Source organism: Panthera pardus, unplaced genomic scaffold (assembly GCF_024362965.1).
Source record: "Panthera pardus isolate Hobbes unplaced genomic scaffold, ASM2436296v1 HiC_scaffold_25, whole genome shotgun sequence".
NCBI lineage: Eukaryota > Metazoa > Chordata > Mammalia > Carnivora > Felidae > Panthera > Panthera pardus.
In genome coordinates this window covers 94412546-94434583 of record NW_026526821.1, presented here as the reverse complement: position 1 = coordinate 94434583, position 22038 = coordinate 94412546, and the positions used below count along the sequence as shown (strand labels likewise).

Below are 22038 nucleotides of genomic sequence, written 5' to 3'. Positions count from 1 at the left end.
AGCCACTCTGGAAAACAGTGTGGAGGTTCCTCAAAAAATTAAAAATAGACCTACCCTATGACCCAGCAGTAGCACTGCTAGGAATTTACCCAAGGGATACAGGAGTACTGATGCATAGGGGCACTTGTACCCCAATGTTTATAGCAGCACTCTCAACAATAGCCAAATTATGGAAAGAGCCTAAATGTCCATCAACTGATGAATGGATAAAGAAATTGTGGTTTATATACAAAATGGAGTACTACGTGGCAATGAGAAAGAACGAAATATGGCCCTTTGTAGCAACGTGGATGGAACTGGAGAGTGTGATGCTAAGTGAAATAAGCCATACAGAGAAAGACAGATACCATATGTTTTCACTCTTATGTGGATCCTGAGAAACTTAACAGAAACCCATGGGGGGGGGGGGCAAGGAAAAAAAAAAAAAGAGGTTAGAGTGGGAGAGAGCCAAAGCATAAGAGACTGTTAAAAACTGAGAACAAACTGAGGGTTGATGGGGGGTGGGAGGGAGGGGAGGGTGGGTGATGGGTATTGAGGAGGGCACCTTTTGGGATGAGCACTGGGTGTTGTATGGAAACAAATTTGACAATAAATTTCATATATTGAAAAAAAAATTAAAGGTAGAGGAAATCAACACATCACATGGTACATGGTAGTGAGTGTTTGCTAAACACAAAAGACCCAGAGCTAGTGCAGTCACATAATCGTTTACATCATACGTGATGACGTAACATCATCCATCAAATCAATGTTAATTTCAATTTTTGGTTTTGTGCTTTTAGTACTTATTTTGTAATTTTCTTTATAAATAAACATATGTGCATACATAATTCCACATTTATGCTACTTTAAGTCCAGTCTAGAGTTGGGAAAATTTTGTTTTCATTTTTTTGTTTAAAAGGGCTCCATACATTACTCAATTTCTAAAACATGGTCAACACAGCTGGCCATAAAACAAAAAGAGCATCATTCCCATCTGGTGGCAGACATCAAAATTTTGAACATAATCCAAAATAGAAATTAATCTAATTCCAGACAATATACTAGTCAATTAAACTCCTATTTCACAAGTGGCAAACACAGTACTACCAAGAAATCCCCCATATCAGTTCAATACAAAGAATTATTTCCAATATAATAACGACTTTAGGTATATGCATCTACTGTAAAAAAAATGCAGCAATTTAAAAAAATTTTACTATTAGCGGGTGAAACAATAAAAATACTTCATATCAATTAAATATTAATATGTGTGATAAGTAAATTCCTAAATTAAAACCTCATTAAATATTTCAAATCCTATTTTTAATATAAAATAAAGAGATTTTTAAATAAAAAGTTATGGTATTTTAGTTAGTTCATTCACCCACAGCAACTTCTATTAAAGATAGACAAACTAAAACATTTTTTCACACCAGAAAATTGGCATCCAAAACTTAAAAAGGGATTGGTATGGGGAACCTGGGTGGCTCAGTTGGTTAAGCATCTGATTCTTGGTTTCAGCTCAGGTCATATTCCGTGGTTCATGAGTTCAAGCCCTGCAGCAGGCTTCATGCTGGGCTGGCAGTGCAGAGTCTGCTTGAGATTCTCTCTCTCTCTCTCTCTCTCTCTCTCTCTCTCTCCCTTTCTCTCTCTCTCTCTCTCTCTCTCTGATACCACCCCCCACCACCACTTGCTCTCTCTCTCTCAAAATAAATAATTTTTTAAAAAGGGATATGACAATTTAAAAATAAATATATTTTTTAAAAGGGTATGAAAGTTAAACACATTTAATTTAATTAATTTTAGCATATCGTTTACTCTGTATACAATTTGAACCCTTTGATAAAGATGACATAAACTATTTCTTGTAACATTGTGGTGTCACATTGAAAACCACCCAACCATGTTAATCTTTGAATCTCATGAATAAACCATGAATTAAGGTAGTTCTCAATAAAAGCTTAAGTCTCAGAAGTTACTTCATTTCGGAGTGTCGGTTTATTTCTGGAAAATTTTCAGTTTTAAACCCCCTGATTTTACATTTAAATCTCATGATTTCCTACTTTTAAATGCACCAAGGTAATTAACTATAGTTGTGAGTCACACAAAGATGATTCTTTTTATGAGGACTTAATATCAAAAGAAGCAGAAAACCAAATATTTTTTTAAATATAAAATTAAATTTAAAAAAATTTTAAAAGTATTTTTAAGTATGTTAAGTTCTAATTATTTCGCTTTTGAAACAATTAATTTTTGAGTACAATTTTAAAAGATGTAACTATAGAGGCCACTAGAGCCTAACCTAATAGAGGCCCATAAACATTGGCCTAATAGAGGCCAACGATTAAAGAAAGTTCCTCTTCTTAGGAGGTTCCTTCCCCAGTATGCCAATTTGGAACAGCTCATTAAACAGCAATGGTATTTTTTCAGATGCTCATTGTTATTTAAGTTGCAGATTCATCTTTCTATAAGGAAATAAGGAACTAAATTCTAGAAAATTCCATTCTATTCTATTGTGATGGATTGAGTTGCATTAGTTTACTGAAGCTGAATTCCCATTAACTTCAGATGTTCCTGTTTTAGTAGTCTTTGATTAAATTTAACACACCATTCTTCTCTAAATCTGCATTAAAATATTTTTCTAAAGAAAATATCTAAAAGTTAGAGAGGGAGGGAGCCAAACCATAAGAGACTCTTAAAAACTGAGAAGAAACTGAGGCTTGATTGGGGGTGGGAGGGAGAGGAAAGTGGGTGATGGGCATTGCACCTGTTGGGATGCACCTGTCGGGATGAGCACTGGGTGTTGTATGGAAACCAATTTGACAATAAATTTCATGTTAAAAAAAAGAAAAAGGAAATATATAATGACTCCTTATTTTATACATAGTACCCATTTTCTAATAAGTGGAAAGCCATTATTAGCAGGTAATGAAGAATGCAGCATTAAGAGCAAACCTGTATCAGAATAACATCAGACACTTCATGAATCACTTTAATACACCATCTCATGTATCCTTTCAATAATTCTATGAGACACAAATTATTATTATCTATAATATACACTTGATAACATATTAAGTAACTTATTCAAGTTATCATTGGGAACACTGTACTTATAATCAGGCCCCCTTGACTCCAACCCTCTACTTCAATGGCATAAAAATAATAACAAATTTTTACATTAAATAACTATAAAATTAAAATGCATTTGATACAGGAAAAATAATCATGTTTTTAAGTTTTTCAAGTAAAAAGAGAATATTTTCCTGTTTTGATTTGTGGTTGTTTTGAACTGATGGAAACTCTATTTTTTTATATTTATCTTCTACCTAGCCACCTAACCCCATTCTCATATTAATTTTAAATACAATGATATCATAAAGAGAGGGTGTTATCTGTCCTATCCCTATGTTTACATGGTACATTCCTTTATTTTGAAAGTTTGGTCCTATTCCTATTTAGAATTTTTATTGGAAAAGTGTGCAAAATTCTATCCAATGTCTTTTTAGCATCTAATGGTATAATTTATTGAGCTACTAAAATATATTTATTTAGTTCCTCATATTAGGCTCTCATTATTTCTTTTTAATTTCCTATTTTGTTATATATATGCTGACATTTGAATATACTACTGGATGGTATGTACTTTTTTGGTTGTTGTTGTTGTTGTTGTTGTTGTTTTGGTTGTTGTTGGGGGGGTTGTTTTGGTTTTTTTGTTTTTGTTTTTTGTGGGGTTTTTTTTGCATTTAACCTCAGAAATGATACAGAACCATCCTTGTCCTTTTGTTTTTTTTTTAATTTTTTTTAACGTTTATTTATTTTTGAGACAGAGAGAGACAGAGCATGAACGAGGGAGGGTCAGAGAGAGAGAGGGAGACACAGAATCTGAAACAGGCTCCAGGCTCTGAGCTATCAGCACAGAGCCCGACGCGGGGCTCGAACTCACGGACCGCGATATCATGACCTGAGCCGAAGTCGGCCGCTTAACCGACTGAGCCACCCAGGTGCCCCTCATTGTCCTTTTGTTAAAAAGAGTTATTTTAAAGTATTTTGAATTATTTAAAATAAAATTATGATTCTTCAAAAAGTGATTAAGGAGTTATCTTTTTCTATGGCTGAAATATTAGTTTAAATAACATTATGACTATCAGTTTTCTAAATGTCTAATAATATTTACCTTTGCATCCCTCTGTTCTGGTGCCTTTTTTGGGGGAGGGGAAAGAGTGAGCATGTGCACACTCATGAGAGAAAGGAGGGGAAGAGGGAGAGGGAGAGAGGAAATCTTAAGCACTGCACTCGGTGCAGAACCCAACATGGGGATATCTCTCACAACCATGAGATCATGACCTGAGCAAAAAATCCAGAGTTGGACGCTTAATTGAATGAGCCACCCATGTAACCCAGTTCTGGTGCTTTTTGATAACAGATCTTTAAATAGCTTTCCAATATGTATATGGCTTATTCTAGTTTCACCTTCTTTTGGATGTATTTTGGTAATTTAAGTTTTTCTAGGAATTTATTCCCATCCTCTATGTTTGCATGTTTCATCAGAGTAGAGTTGCATATAGTCTACTATACTTTTAAAATCTCTTGTTCTTGGAATTATTTATGCTTTCTCATTCATAATCCTATATGTTCTTTCTTTATATATTTTCCATAATTTGTGCCTTGAAGAATTTTTATTGTCCATTTCAAAGAAGGATCAAATTTTGAATTTATTTAACCCCATTAATGTTTGTATTCTATTTTAGTGATTCCGGTTTTCTTTGTTATTCTGTTCTCCTAGTTTCTTTTGATGTTCTTTTTCTAATTTCTTAAGATGAACAATTAGCTTATTTTTATTTTTTTCTTTAATAAAAATGCATTGAAAGCTAAAATTTTGTAGTAAGCACAGCTTTTATTGGGTGTGTATATTTTGTTAGGAAGACATCACCTTTTTCATTAACTCTTATACAGTTTGCATTTCCCTTTGGTTCTAAGAGTTATCTAAGAGTGCTTCTTAATTTCTAATATATTATTTAGTTTTCTAATAAAATTGCCTAATAAAGTGCTTAAGTTTCCTAATAAAACTTAGTATCACAGAATGTGGGCAATTAAAAATCTTTACTTTTTCTGAATTTATAAAAAGTTTGGGCATCTTGTTCCAGTACTAAAGTTTCTAAGGTAAATCCTTTTTTATTTGAAATTTCATGATTTCCATAATGTAAAACTTCTCCAAAAGGAACCTTGCCATTTCAACATTAAGATAAAATGCAGCCTCATTTATTTTTATTTATTTATTTTTACGTTTTTAATTTATTTTTTCAATATATGAAGTTTATTGTCAAATTGGTTTCCATACAACACCCAGTGGTAATCCCAAAAGGTGCCCTCCTCAATACCCATCACCCACCCTCCCCTCCCTCCCACCCCCCATCAACCCTCAGTTTGTTCTCAGTTTTTAAGAGTCTCTTATGCTTCAGCCTCATTTATATTATGGTTGGAATGAGATAGTTTTGTTGGCTATTTTAAATAATAAATAGTAAATTCTTAATGTTATTTTTCTTTTATGACAGTGAATGAATTTTACTGAGAACCATTTAATTTCTGATATTTATTTCATTACTTATCTATCCCTCACAGAAAAACTGTAGGATAGTTATGGTCATACTGTTATTGAATACCGCTATGAACTTTATTCAGTCCATAAAGTTGTGTGTGTGTGTGTGTGTGTGTGTGTGTGTGTGTGTGTGAGAGAGAGAGAGAGAGACAAATAGGGCTTTGATTTTCTTTCTCAGTTCCATCTTTAAAAATAAATATATGTTAAGCAAGAAGTTTATTCCTAGTATTTTCTTATCTCTCTTTCTTATTCATATTTCCTTCAAAGGTCAACAATCATGTCAGTCCTATCATTAAAGGCTTTATTCTAGGGGAGGGAATGCTTAGTCCTGATAGCAAAGCTATAATGTTATATAGAGAAGTTTGTCTGAAAAGTCACATTTTGAAAAGAATCTCTCTCTCTTTTAAATCAGGATAGGAACACTGAAAAGAAAGATAATCCATTTAGATATCAGAAGACATTAAAGGGATGTTAAGACTTGTTACAGTGTTAAATCACTATGTGAATTTCAACAGAGTTTTAAGCATCCTCCTGTATTAAATTAACACATATGAATTAAAATTTAATAAGTATAAATATTAATAACCATCATATTCATAAATAATATAACAATATACATTAACATAATATATAATGTTATATAATATATAATGTAATAATAAATATTTTTAATGCATTGCCTTTACCTGAAAGGATTTAGGTAACTGGACTGAAAGATAAGGAAAAGAATAATCTTTAATTGTAATCTTAGATATACTATTCTTTAGATAAGACAAGTACAACAGCAAAATATAAATACCAGAACATTGTAAGACGTAAAAGACAGTTTACGTGTAATATTTTGTTTCCTCATGCGAGCTTCATTCCTATGTTTTTCCTTGACTTATACAGTATTGGTTTATAGCTAATAGAAACCTGAATATATAGTCATCAAAAAAAAAAAAACAAACAGACAAATGGAAACTACATTGAATCAACATTTACTTTATAACAGTCATTATGTTTTAATTATTGTGTTTCATTTAATCTGTATGATAAGGATTAAATATACTGATATATAATCTGAAGGTAAAATTCTGAGGCTAGGAAAAGGCAATCTCCTTTTTTTTTTTTTGTACGTTTATTTATTTATTTTGAGAGAGAGACAGAGAGAGCTAGTGCGGGAGGGGAGCAGAGAAGGGGAGAGAGAGAATCCCAAGCTGACAGCACAGAGTTGATGCAAAGCTTGAACTCAGGAACTGTGAGATCATGACCTAAGCCAAAACCAAGACTCAGACACTTAACCTAACTGACTGAGCCACCCAGGTGCCATAAGGCAGTCTGCTTTTGAGTAGGCTTAAAAAGCAGATTGTTCTGACTCCAAAATACCACCTTAGCCAGTCTTTCTCAGGTTATCTATGATGAAAAGCTGTATATTTGTTATTCCAATACCTCATAAAGCAAAGCATTGTAAAATACAACAAAATGAATGATTCAAAAATTTAAAAGGATAAAAAATACAAGTCTAAATTGAATTATTAGATTAACACATATAAAATTATTCTGTAAAATGGTTATAAAAAGTCTAAAACACTTTATATTTCTATACTTAATGCAGACCAGTAACAACTCATGCATAGGCCTTCGTCTACAGGCCATAATCTGAGTGGCCAACATATTCCCAAATCTAAGATCCTATGAGCATTAAGTGTTTCTCGAAGAAATTTTGATAGAACTAACAAGAATCATGACCAAGTGAAAAGTGTGCATAAATCTAACAAAATGTTTCAACAATTACATACAAAGATGTCCTCTACCTAAACGACAGAACTTGTGACTGTGTTATCCTAAATAACAAAAGGGACTTTGCGGATGTGATTAACTTAAAGATCTCAAGATGGAGAGACTATCTTAGAATATCTGGGTGGCCCTGATGTCATCACAAGGGTCCTCATTAAGGAGAAACAGGAGAGTTACAGTCTGAGGAGGAGGGGAGATGGTAAACACTGAAGTCAGAGAGAGAGAGAGAGATTTGGAGAAAGTACTATGCCGCTGGCTTTAAGGAAGGAGAAAAGCACCACAACCAGGGAATGCAGGTGCACACAGGATGCTGACAAAGGGAAGGAATGTCCTCCTTAAGGAACACAGCCCTAACGATACCTTGGCTTTAGGAGTTCTGGCCTCTAGAACTAGAGAGTAATAAATGTGTGTTGTTTTAAACTCCTAAGGTTGTGGTAATTTGTTAGAAAGGCAATTGGAAACATACTGATTTTGGTCTGGGGAGTAGGGTGCTGCTATAACAAATACCTAAGAAATGTGGAAGTGGCTTTCGAATGGATAATAGGCAGAGGCTAGAAAAATTTAAAGAATTTTAATAGAAAAATCTAAGTTTTCCTTGAACAGACTCAGTAGAAACAGGGCTACCAAGGCCTTGCTCGCAAGGACTCAGAAGGAATTGAGGTACATAATGGAGAAAGCCTCTATTATCTGAGAGGATACCAAAATCATCATAAAAAGACTGTAGAAAGGCAGGTGCTAAAGGAGACGCTAGTGAGGGCTCACAAAAAAAATAAAGAACATGGTACTAGGAAATGGAAGAAAGAGTGACAGAAAGCTTGGATGAACTGTGTCCTACACTTATGCGGAAATCCAAATTTTACATGATGAAGATGGATATTTAGCTGAGGAGTTTTCCAGGGAGTGACCTGGTTTCTTCTCCCTGCTTATAGTAAAATGTGAGAAGAAAGAAAGAAATTGAGAAAATAACAGTTAAGCTAAAAGAAACCAGAACTTGAGGATTTGGAAAATTCTCAGCATATGTAGATTGCAAAAGGCACCGGAATTAGAAAACTCACTCTCAGGAAAGCATGATCTGGAGAGAAATCCAGTTGTACGTCTGGATAACCTTTGGCTTGTGCCTTGGAAGGACTGAAAGCTCAGAGTATTCAGTCACACAGAGTGCTCTTTGAAGAGTTTAGGCATGTGACTGCTGGATCTCCAGCCATTTCAGCAGAGGCCAAAAATGAGATGGGATTATCTGGGAATTTTCCGTGAAGTAGCCTGTTTTCTAACAGAGTGAACCCCAGAGACATACAGGGGAGAACTACATGTTTCTTAAGAATGTTATATCCAGTGTCTCTACACTGCCAGTTTGGACTGAGAGTGACAAAAAGGATACAATTCAAAAGGGCTGTTGGACTCCCAAATGCTATAGACAGGAAATGTGCTGATAAAATATGCAGCTGAAAATATGTGCTGCCCTTCATGAAAAAGGAACAGCAATTCTTAGGATGTAGAGCCAGGCGCATAGGGCAAAGCCTCAGGCCACAGAGGATTATTCCCAAGCTTTCAAAACTGAGGGAATTTGCTCAGCTGGATCTCTAAATTGCTTGAGATTGATAACCATTTTTTCCCCCTTCCACTTTCTCCCTTTTCAAATGGGAACATCTGTAACTATTTTCTTATGTCTGTGCCACCAATGCATTTCGGGAGCATATATTTTGTTTTCTAGTTTTACAGGTAACAGATGGAGAGGAATTTTGTTCAGGAACGGATTTTAACCAGAACCTTACCGAAACCTACTTTAGATGATTGAGATGACGAGATTTGTAATTTTTAAACTGATGAAATTTTGATGAGATTTTGGACTTGAGAAGATTCTATAATAGGTTGAGATGTTTGGGGAATATGGGGATATGGTGTTTTCCATGTGGGAAGGATGTGAATTTTTGGTAGGGGGGTGGGCACAGGGCAGAATATGCTGAGCTGAATAATGATTCCCAAAGATGTCCGTGTCCTACTTCCTGGAAACTGTGAATATGTTATCTTAAATGGCTGTGATTTGGTTAAGAATCTTGAGATGAGATTGTTCTGGACTATTTGAGTGGGCCCAGTATAATCACAAGGGTCCTTATAAGAGGAAAATATGAGGAGATGTGAGGACAGGGAGCAGAGTTCAGAGTCAGAGAGAGATTTAAAGATGCTACGTTGCTGGCTTTGAATACAAAGAAGGCATCAAAGAAGGCAAGTGGACTTCAGAAGATGGAAGAGACAAAGACACGGACTTTCTGCCAGAACCTCCAGAAGGAATGCAGTTCCACCAACACCTTGACTTTAGGATTTCTGACCTCCAGAACCTAGGTAATAAATTTATGATGCTTTAAGACTCCAAGCTTGTGGTACTCTGTTATAGTAGTTAAAGGAAACCAGTATGAAGGGCCTCCACTTAACTTGGTATACCTCCCTAAAAATATACCATAAAAACCTTGAATTTTCACATTCCATGAATTTCTGAGTTTAACATAGCAGATAATATGCTTCATAAGGTACTAAAAGCTAACTTTTAAAACTTAAATCCTGAGGATATTTTTTTTTTTCTGTTGACAGTCATCTTGTGGAAATGTGGTGAATGTGACAACAGAAAAAATGGAACATTTCAACTTTCCAACATGATAAATTCTCCAACGTAAACTAAAGAAAAAGTAATACACTTTGCTCTTAAATATTAACAGTTCTTCCCAACTGTGCACTAGCATCTGAAAGTGAACTAGGGATAGTTTATTTAGACTTTGAATTCATGACTGCAAATGAGAGCCCCCTTCACCAAGGCCCCCTCTTTAATTATCTCATCAACCTAATTTCAAACATCATACGATGAGTTTGTTAAAAGGCACTTCAGAATGTTATTGGGCCATAAAACTGTCCATAGTTCTGGCATTAACGTGCATTCAGTAATCAGCATTATGGCATGATTTATTTGCTCAGAGATTTCTAAGGTTTTTGAAATGTTACCATATAATCACAATAGAAACATACACACGTAACAGAAGTATTTCAAACCATGCCTTACCTGTGTAACAAGTGGCTCCAAAAGCCTCTCCACTGTTAGTGTCCGGATTTCCAAACTTTTGGGGTCCCATTTTAAAATGATCGGTGAAGTTGCCGAAGTCATGCTCCCTATAGAAACACACATTACTGGTAAGAAATAACGATTACCGAAATAATCTGTTACCTTGGGGGTTCAAGATAAATAAATCACCAAAACTCAGAACATACTTGGAGGTTATATGTCTCGTTAAAACCTGTCAAATTAAAGATGGGGAAAGCAGAACTATGTGAGGCGGTGGTGTTGGAATCAGATTAAAATCTGAGAGCTCCTGATGACCCCTGTGTACATTAGACAAACTTCTGGGATTCAACTAACACGGAAATATTTCACTCACTCAATATTCAGTACATGTATCGATCTGCTATGTGCTGGGAAAGAGTTGGACCTTGACTCCAAGTAGTTTACGGTTTCAAGGTAGAGAGAGCCAAGGTAGGCAACACTTACATCTCAGCATGACCCAGGAATGCAGAGGGCTATGGAAAAACTGAGAAAAGACACCAAACTGGGGCTGGGAAACCAACAAAGATTTTCAGGAAGCACAGTAAATCTACCATGATCACCAGATGAGGGATCTATTTCATAACAAATAGCTACTTTGTTTTCTTCACATCATAACTGGCCACTGAGGATATTATACTCCCTGTGGCAGCTGAGTTTCATCCTCTTAAGTAGGAAAGATATTTTGCAAACGGAGTGATGACGGTTTTGAAAATTAGCTTGCTGCTATATACATACTCTCTGATTGCTCACTGCATTTACATTCTTGTCCCATAAAATTAGTGTCTGATAAGGTTATTTATTTCATTCTAAAGCAATCCTCTCCTACCTAAGAACCACTGATGGGCGGGTAGCATTCTCCCACATATCAAGCACAAAATATGGCCCTGGCCTCAACAGAATAAATTATACATTCTATCAGGGGTGTGTTTCTCAGTGAGAAATTGACTGCTCTTTGCTGAATATATTTCGACAACTAACCACTAGACAAGCAACCTTAGAATGTACAAACTAAATCTGAATCATTTGCTTTAATACCACTACAAATCACACTGTTCATAGCTATTCTCTTCTTTTGAATCAATGTCCCCACTCCATTCCCTCCTTATAAATCAATGTAGATGATTATTGCTATTAAAATTAACACGACAAAGAAAGCCTATCACAATAGGCACACGCCTCTTCACTGCACTGCTACAGCAAATACACCCAACAAATGTGCTTTGGCGGGGGGAAAAAAAGGCAAAGATACAGTGTGCTGGTATTTTACCTCTCTCCAATTGCCATGTTTAAAAGAAAAAAACAAGTACAGCGATCCAACCATATAGGCAGATTTAGATTGGTATTCCTTCACAACAACAATAGTTGGCACAGATAAGCTGCCTGTCCTCCAAAAACCTAAAAACACTTTACACATTTCCCATTCACACTACCAACTGACAAATGGTAGCTCTGACATGCATGGAATTCTGCTGTGGGGCCGCACACCTTCTTGTGCCATGGAAGGGTGAAGATGCCAGATGTCTTCTACATGCACGTGATACCATTGTCCCCACTGAGGCCAGATCTACCTAAATGATCTTGGTCTGGTATTTATAACACAGTTTTTGCAAGTTCCCTGAAAGTGTTTTTCAAGCTCTGATGGAATAATGTGTAGCAAAATCATGTTGATGCACAAGGAAGTCCTATAGGAAAGCCAGATAACTAGCAGTGAAGTCATTTTAACACAATGTGAAAGGTAGTGGGTAAGACTGTGTAGAGAGTTGCCATTTGTTGCATGAACATGCTTGTGTGTACTGGTAGAGAAAGGAAAGCACATAAAATCTTCTACAGATAATCCAATTCAAAACTGTAAAGAAATGACATTCAAAAAAATGTTGAGATGAGAAACAAAAATGCTAGGATAATCACATCAGAGATACTAGCATGCATCAGGCAGAAATGGGAGACACCGAACAAAGACCTCAAGCCAACTGTAAGCCAAGAAGCAGAGTTAGAGCCTTGAGTCCTGAAGGTCACATAGCCCTTATAAACCTAAACATGAAAGGACAAGAGTTGCTGGGTAAATCACTTGACTTAATTCATTCCTGTGGAGATTAATCTTTTCAGTCACTTCTTGTGACACAGGTAAGATTCAATAGCAAAAGGCAAGGAAAGGTTATATGGTGTTAATTTGTTGAAGAGGAAAATCTAGTCATGGAAACTTTAGATGGTGTTTTCCCAGCCACTAAGTTTTTTATATGGTTTCGACTAAAACTAGGAATTCTGCCTCTATTCTATGATATTTTCGTAATTTGGCTTAATATCCAAATTACCAAGGACCAAGCATGAGAGATGGGTATTGCAATATCTCTACCTCATAACCCAGGCTATCTATCTATTGAGATCTAAGTTTCTCACTGAATTGCCACTAAGGAGCATCCTCACTTCAAGCCAGCAATTGAGCATGAGAAAGAGGAAGGTAAGAAGCTCCTTTGGTTGTACTACTTGAGCCAGTATATTCCTTGCAATCTGTTGCTTTTAGAAGAGTTTATGTCTTGCTATTTGGGGCACACACTTGATTGCTTTCTAATGGACTAGGCCTTGTACTGGAAACATTTTCCCCATCAAAGCACTCAGCTAATTGAAATTGCATAAAAACAAACAAAAAAATGATTCCATTCTTGGCTAATGATCATAACCTTAGTCTCCTATATTCAACTATTGATGATCTTCCCCTTCAGTGCTGGTAAGGATAGATGATGGCACAGAAGAGACAAACAGTCACAACCTCTAGAGCAGAGAAATGGGGTAATTACAGTCAGTAAGTAGAAATGACAGTGTGTAACCCCCATGACAAGCATACACAAGATGGCTGACTCTTAACTGAGAGGGTCATCCCACCTGTGCTTTCAATATTTATAAATTCAGAAGGGCAAAGAAAACATAGGCTTTTAAGGTAGATCAAGTGATTATTCAGTAGTCACCAGCCTCCATCCCTCACCTCGATGAAAAGAGAATGCCTCCCCACATCACTGAGGCTGGGCTTTGGGCAATGGAATGTTAGGAAATATGATGCGAATAGACCTTTGAAATATGCTTGTGTGGTTAGACTTGACTTCTTGTGCTACTGCTTCCTGCGATGAGAGTCATGTAGAGTTCACTGGTCCTACAATGTAAGAAAGACATGTGGAGCAAACCTGAATCCAAGCTGCAGCTGGAACCAAGACCAGCTGAACCAAGCCTGGTCAGCCAGCTACCAATCAATCCACAGACACGGCATCAAGAATTAAATGCTTGCTATTGTGTATCACTGAGACGTTTTGTCATCAACTGTTATTTAACAATAGCTAACAGAATTATGGCTAATAGACCTTTGTTTGAATGAAGCCTTACAATTTATCAACTCTGTGATGTTGTCCAAATTACCTACCCTTCCTGAGCCTCAGTTTCCTCAAATGAAAAATCAGGACAAGTGTTTTATAGGTTTATTGTGAGGATTAAATAACTTAATGGATAGAAAACATTTCTGGAAATATTATTACTGTTATTATTTTCCAAACATTAGGTATCTTCTTCTGGCAATTTTTTATCTCTAGGGGGAATATGGAAGCACCCATTAAAAACAGAGATCCAGGGGTGCCTGGGTGGCTCAGTTGGTTAAGCGTCCAACTCTTGGTTTTGGCTCAAGTCATGATCTCTTGGTTTTATGAGTTGGAACCCTGCATCGGGCTCTGTGCTGACAGCGCAGAGCCTGCTTGGGATTCTCTCTCTCCCTCTCTCTCTGCCCCTCCCTTGCTCACGCTGTCTCTGCCTCTCTGAGAAATAAATGAATAAACCTTAAAAAAAAAATAGAAATCCAAATGGACTCTCTTCTGAGTGGAACAACCAAACTGACTTAAAGAAGAAGGCAAGAGAACAAATGGAGTGTATGGTCACATACACCAGCCTTTCATCTCTCCAAGGATGGAATGACATTGTTTCAAATAAACACTACACAATTGTACAATTAATGTAGTCTATTTTGCCCACAAAAGAGATTCTAAGCAAAGAAAATGCATTTGTTTTCAATGCTTTAAATTCAAAGGAAAAAAATATATTTATTTTACTTGCTTTTGATAAGGAGACTTAGAACACTGATGGCACACGTGGAAAAGTAAAAAGCAGGGGCTGTAGCAGAAGTCAGCAAGGTTGTCTTCATCCATACATCATGGTTTCACAAGCCCAAAAACAACCTCTTAGCAATTTATTTAATCTCTGAGAAGATTTTCTTCTTGAAAAGTATCAAAATATCAAATATCCCTGAAAGGTGCCAACATGGTCTACAGGGTAGTATCTTAGATAATTTCAGACTCTCTTCATGGGGGTAAAGACGAAATGTGGGCCAGGATGCTAGCAACCATCTGTCACTCACACCAGAAAAAGCAAAACCTGACAAAAAGAAAAGCCAGAGTAAAACAAGGCCCCTTATAAATAGCCAAGGGTCAAGTGCTTTGTGTCTTTGGACAGTGTCCTGATAAAATTCCTTGAGGTTGCCTTCCAGGGAAGGCATTCGAGTGATAAATATGTTAATGGAGTGCATAATTCAGTGCAGAGATTCCCTTTCTAGGCATTCCTAGAAAATGTCTTCTGAACTCTCTGCCTCACCTTTCTGAGTTTTCACCGTTCCTACTCCTGTTCTTTTGCAAAGCAATGGTCCAGGAAGCTTTCCAGTTGTCCAGGAGGCCCCCCAAACCTGTCTTCCTCCATAGAGCTCCAGCTTCAGATTCTCTTTACAAATCTGTCTCTTCAAAACTGAGCTCCATTGCCAACAAACTCTGTGAGGCTTTATTAGCTGACAGGCTAGCTTTAGTTGACAGGCAAATTGAAAAGAAGTTAATGGCTAATACGGAAGTTTATTCACCTATTCCACACATACGATGTTGAATCAATTGCTTAACCGAAGCTTCAGTTTCATCACTGTAAAATAGGGATGGTAATACCCTTACATAATTCATGAATTTGTTCTGAAAATCAGTGAAATAATTGCATAGGCAAAAAGTGCTGGTTTTACTTCTTTGCATGTTGTCTGTTTGGATATCCAGTTCAAGATGTCCATTGGGGTGGGGACCCATGGAGACCCTGTAAGGCAAGATGCTTGAAAACAAAGCTTTGTTAAGAAAGTAAAAGATATGAAAATGAGATAATTTTCTAAATTTCTTCAGCATTTCAAGAATCTAGACTAGAAACACTGAATCACATTGTTACTTTCATGATTAATAATACTGGCTAGGGGCGCCTGGATGGGTTAGTCGGTTAGGTGTCTGACTTCCGGTCAGGTCATGATCTTGCAGTTCTTGAGTTCAAGCCCCACACCCACTCTGTGCTGACAGCTCAGAATCTGGAGCCTGCTTTGGATTCTGTGTCTAACCTCTCTCTCTACCCCTCTCCCACTCACATTCTGTCTCTCTCAAAAATAAGTAAACATTAAATTTTTTTAAAATAATAATAATACTGACTAATGATCTGGCATTATCATTACCTCCCATCTATAGATAGGGGAACTAAAGTATAAAATAGTTTAGAAAATTGTCCAAGGTCACAAAACTTGTACCTAAACTGCCTGGCTTTGGTGTCAGTCTTTACAACAACAATGTTTTATTACTTCTAAAGAATTCCTAGGCTTAGTTTAATGCCAACATTACTATGGAACTTCTGAACTAGGGAGGAGAATGGAGATATGGAGAGAAATGGAAAAACAGAGAGAGAGGAGAAGAGAACTGACAAAAATGAATGTTACATAAGGGAGACACAAATGGCACAAATGGCAGGTGCCCTGATACACATGTGGAGCCCATGGGAAGTGTGGCTGCACTTTCTGGTGAGACAAAGCAGGTCCTGAGTTCAGTTTCCTTCAGATATCTTTGGTACCTTGGGGCAAGAATGAGATGCACACAATGAGGCTGGGCTAGCTAGTGAGCAACATAACACCCTGGCAAAGCCAATAAAAAGACCCTGTATGAGTCACACCAAGTAAACAGAATTTTGACCCCCATGGCCTTGAACCCCTTGTGTTCCACTCGTGTGTAGGTCACATTACATGGTAAAGGGGGACTTTGCTGATACAATTATGGTCACTAATCACTGGATCTTAAAATAGGGAAATGATGCTGTATTTATCCAAATGGGCACAATATAAAGCTGAGCCCTTAAAAACAGCATTCTCCTGGCTGGCAGTGGGTAAGAAAAGGAGTCATAGAGATGTAGCAGACAAGAACGTAGGTGATGCAGTTGAGGCAGAAGAGCATAGGGAGGTGGGGGCGAGAGGATGTCAGGTGGAGCAGAACAGTATGGCAGACGGACTCAACCTATTGTTGCCAGAAGCGGCCATATGCAAAGCACATAGGAATCCAGGTGGGTTTTGAGAGCTAGGAGCTAAGAAGGCGCTGTGGCTGAAAGCCAGCAAAGAAATGAGGCCTCAGTACCACAACCACCAGGTACTGAATTTGGCCAAAACCCTGAATAAAGTTTGAAATGGATTCTTCCCCAGCACCTCCAGTAAGAAACACAGCCCTTTAACACCTTGGTTTCAGTCTTGTGAGATGCTAAGCAGAGGACCCCGCCAAGTCCACTCGGGCTTCTGGCCCTCAGAGACTATCAGATATTAAATTTATGTTGTTTTCAGCTGCTAAGTTTGTGATAAGTTTTTTATGGCAGCAATAGGTGGCTCTCAGATCACACAACCACCTGGAGGGCACGTTCAGACACAAACTGCTGGGACCTACCGAGAGAGTTTCCCGTTCATCAGGTCTGGGGCGGAACTGAGAATTTACATTTTGACAGAGGGCATTTTTAACAAGTTATAACATTTCCAGATGAGGCTGATACTATTGGTCCAGGAATCACACTTTGAGAACCACTGTTGTAAACACAGACCATAGCCATGCATGCCAACAGAGGAACAGTGATCGGAAACACATGGGATATCTCTGTGGAGACTCTAGGATCAGTAATAATACCGCCTCTTTTATTATTACAATTATCACTGTAATTGTTGTCATTACACTTTCTAAAAGGTATTTACACTTTTTAGGGGATCCAATGCCTTGAAATGATTCTCAACAGGAAAGCAGAAGGGTCATATTTAAATCAAACATGGTTAGGGCACCTGGGTGGCTCAGTCAGCTGAGTGACTGACTCTTGATTTTGTCTTGTGCCATGATCCCAGGGTTGGGGGATTGAGCTCCCCATCAGGCTCCACTCTGAGGGTGGATCCTGCTTGAGATTCATTCTCTCTCTCTTTTTCTCTCACTCTCTCTCTCTCTCTCCCTCCCTCTGTGCCTTTACCTGGCTCAAGCTCTCTCTCTCTCTCTCCCTTTGTCTCTCCCCTGGCTTGAGCTCTCTCTAAAAAAAAAAAAAAAAAAAAAAAAAAATCAATCAATCAATCATACATGGTTTTTCAAACAGGTACCAATTCCCAATCTCTCCAAAAGTTCCAATATTTCCCCCTGGCACCTTTTCCTGTTACAATCACTGCCATCATAGTGATCACTGTGAAGAATGTAAAGTAACAGTAGGAGAGAGTCACCCACCTCAGTTAACCAGAAGCAGAAACAAAGGTCAAGAAATACTTGCTTAATGGAGAATAAATGTTTCCAAAAAAACCCGTGTTCCTAAATAATTTTATTTTCAAGCTTTAAAAACATCTTCCAAATATTTTTTTATGAAACACAATAGTAGTTCTATTTTCCTATTGTTAATAAAGACAGCTCTAATATCTAGGTACCCTATTGTAAGAGGTGTGTGTGTGTGTGTGTGTGTGTGTGTGTGTGTGTGTGTGTGTGTTCCTGGAGTTCAGAAGAATATGTGGGTATGGAAATAAAGGCAGGGGTAGAAGTTGAGAAACAAAGACAGAGAAGGATAATCGATAACCCTTCAAATATCCCTAGAAAGTAGAGATCACACTGATTCCCTCCAGAATATACTCTGTTGCAATGGAACTGGGTTCAAATGGAAGTAGGGAAGAGGGATATTGGTACCCTGTGGTGCCCTATGTAGAAAGGGCATGGCCTAGTGGTTTAACCATGGAAAAGAGTTGCTTCTTATTTTTCTTCCATTAACTGTGCTCAATTTAAGCTCATTTCCTCTTTCTTTGACTGCAAGGAGGCAGCATACTGACCATTACTGTCTTCTATATAACCATTCAAAGCCCTGGCTCAGTGAACTGAGAGATGACCCAGGATACAAGTCATAGCTGCAATTATAGGATCCATCACCATTTTTATTCAAAGTTGAAGTGATATGTAATTTGCAACAGCTCTTTGCTCTTGCAGTTATCTGGGGAGTGAGGCAGTTATCTTGGATACCCTTAAAGCAAAGCTGAAGACTAGCCTTCAGTATTATAATATCTGTAAGACCTTTCTTTAAGTACATCCATACTTTTTAACAAAACACTTAACAAAAAAAATGTTCTGAACAAAAATATCATTCAAATAATTTCAAAAGGCTGTAATAACACTTCATGTTTAAGCATAAATGCCTACTAAAGGCTACCTGAATATTTTTTGAAAATACTATTATATTCTCCTCAGAGCCTGTTATTTCTTCTACACAAATAAACAAAGCTTCACCAAAAATGAATATATGAAGGAAGCTCCACAGCCTCAAGACTTTCAGGATAACAAGTTTAGACTAATAATAATATAGCCTAGAGCCTGCTGATTAAAAAAGAAATAACCATGTCCATATCTTACTGAAATGGGTTTTTTGTACTTACAATAGCATACTTATAAAATTTAAAACTATGTGCCAACTTAATAGAAATTCACTACTCCTGGAGTATGCTAATAGAAAGTCAGTACTTTGAAGTTCAAAATGAAAACTAGTATCTGTCAAATTCATTTCCTGGCTTTTCACTACATTCAGTCTCACCATTTAAATTCATTTTGGAGCATAAAGAAACTCAATCTACTCCTAAATTATGGCTTGTTTTCCATTTGGGTCTAAAACTATGTGATATGCAGGTAGGCAATGCTCACTCTGTATGCTCTGTTAGGTTTCCAAAGTCCCAACAAAGGATTCAGTTTTTCTAAACAAAATATACTTGGCCAAAGGTGAACATTTTCCTACCTATCATCATTCAGCAATGCTGCAGTTCAGATTTGGGAAGTAGATTCCAAACACTGAGAATAAGACTGTTAATATTTTAGATAACATATTTTGGGGAAGTATCTTTATAGTCCATAAGTAGCTTCAAATTGTTTAATAGGAACACAGCTTCTTTGGCAATTAATTTATTCTATGTCCTTCTAACTTCCTGTAAATTAGAATTCCATATGCAACGATTATATAACTCTAATCTTCACCAGAATCTCAACATTTCATATTCAGAGTACAGCAAAATAATCACCAAACTGCTCTTTTTATCTTCAGTCTCTTTAATATAATTCAGTCCAAACTAATCATCTAATACATTCCTTTTCTAGAAAACAAAATGACTGCTTAATTCTCTTTCCCAACAAACTTCAAGTCCTCTTTGTAGCATGGCTCGGCACTCCACTTTCTGACCGTGGTCTATTGGATCTTATTTCTTTAATAAAAATCTGTTTCCATCAGGTTTGGGCCACATTATAACACCTGGCTCATGCTGCTTCCCAAAGTCCCCGCCTGAGTGGGACATCCTCTTTCTTATCATCCAACATCCAAATATTGACCTCCTCCCACTCATCTTCTCAATGACTCCTACACTGCTACTGCATTTACAGTCAGGAACAGAAGATCTTACGTTTTTCTTTTTCTTTTTTTAATTTTTCTTAATGTGTATTTATTTTTGAGACAGAGAGAGACAGAGCATGAACGGGGGAGGGTCAGAGAGAGGGAGACACAGAATCTGAAGCAGGCTCCAGGCTCCGAGCTGTCAGAGAGGCTCGGGAGCCCAACGAGAGGCTCAAACTCTCTGACTGTGAGATCATGACCTGAGCCCAAGTCGGATGCTCAATGAACTGAGCCACCCAGCTGCCCCAGATCTTACGTTTTTCAAATGTGGTTTGTTGTTAAGAAATGGCCATCAATTTTACATAACCCACTTGATTATAAACTCATTAGGGAAAACTCAAATCAAGTTTTTTAGTTCTTTCCATCATCTGTAGAATATGACAGGGTGTTGGGTCTACACTCTTCAAAAATGTTTGATTGAGTATGCACATATAAAATAAGATTCAAATAATTTTTTCAAGTATAATTTTTAATCTTTTCAATAGTGGAGTCCATTTCCTAGAGAAAAACATCTTTTAGACATAGTTTTAGAGATATTCTTTGCTCAGTACTTACTAGCAACCTAAGCGATATTTTGGTATTGTTTAGAAAGTATTACTTCCTATTAGAGATTCTTTAATTCACATATTTAAAAATACATAGTTTCAGTGGTTATTTTAACTGTGTCGCTAGTTTTTAGTTATTACGTTTTAAAACCGGGTGTCATTTTTGTTTAGGAGAAACTTGGGCTTCTTTCACCAGACTAGTGAGGTCTGCTTTGATATTTCATTCACTGCCAAGTTCCACATGAGGAATTGTTTGCTAAGGACTTACATGCTCTGTAGGTTGGACCATAATACCTTTTAGGAAGTCTTCCTTCTCTTCACCAACCCAAATTACCTTTTGTCCCCAAGGCCCTGTGACTTTTCCTTTCTCTGAATTCCATCAGTGTTCCATCTAAGTAGAATGGTCACTACATAGCATTTAATTTGAACACAAATTGCCTTGTCTTGTTCTCTATTTGCTTCATATAAGTTTTGTCCTCTTTAATACACTCAGGGACAAGGACTCTGTACCCTTCACAATGATTAGCGTAGTGTTGGGTATTTAGTAAAAATGTTATGATTTGTGGACTTCATCCTTTGCCAACTTCAAGCCTCACAATCACACACACACACACACACAAAACATGACTATAGTTAAAATGCAATACTAAGGCTCTAATGTAGGGGTTTTCAACTGAGAACACCACTTTAGATGTCACTTATCTGAAAGACTAAACAAAAAGTGGTTTTCATTTCTCAGAATGCCTTCAAAATTCTAGAAAGAAGTTAAATCCTGCATGTCCCTCCTTCTTTCAATCGTTTATCCATCCAACCGTTCACTCATTCACCGCATGTGGACTAACCACGTAGTATTTCCAAGGCCCAGACAGGTGCTTTGGGAAACACCAAGGTGTTTCAGACTTGCTTAAGGCTCATTGGTGAGCCAAGAATTGCTCTGCCTCATAGACTGTAAAAACAGAAAACATTCATCAAGAAAGGAGTGCTCAGAGAGGAGTTCAGCTAAAAATGAGCATCTGTAAGGCCATGATACTCCCACATCCACAGGACACTTAGATCAGTTGAAAGAGAAGTAACTGACAGCACCTCCAAATGTTGCATATGTCGATGGAGCAATATTGAGTAGTTTTTGCAACAGAAAAATGGGGAAAGAATTCCCTTTAGATTTGCTGCCAGAAAAGTGCTAGAAACAAAAATGAATCAGATTATGAAAAACCATTCCAGTAACCCAAGGACAAAATAAAGAAAACAGAGTAATCATAATATTAAGATACAATATAAAAAAATAAATGCAGATATTTAGATAAGAGGCATTTTAA

General features: G+C 37.1%; 1 protein-coding gene across 4 annotated transcripts in view; it reads right to left on the bottom strand.

Moving 5' to 3' along the window:
• CTNNA2 (catenin alpha 2) overlaps positions 1–22038 on the bottom strand; it is a 1099255-nt gene that overhangs the window by 948465 nt on the left and 128752 nt on the right. For all 4 annotated transcript variants that reach the window (XM_019443126.2, XM_019443134.2, XM_019443137.2 and 1 more), the window contains exon 2: positions 10410–10516. In XM_019443126.2, the coding sequence (XP_019298671.1) occupies positions 10410–10511 (102 nt within the window). In that variant the 5' untranslated portion in view covers positions 10512–10516. The remainder of the gene's footprint in view (positions 1–10409; positions 10517–22038) is intronic.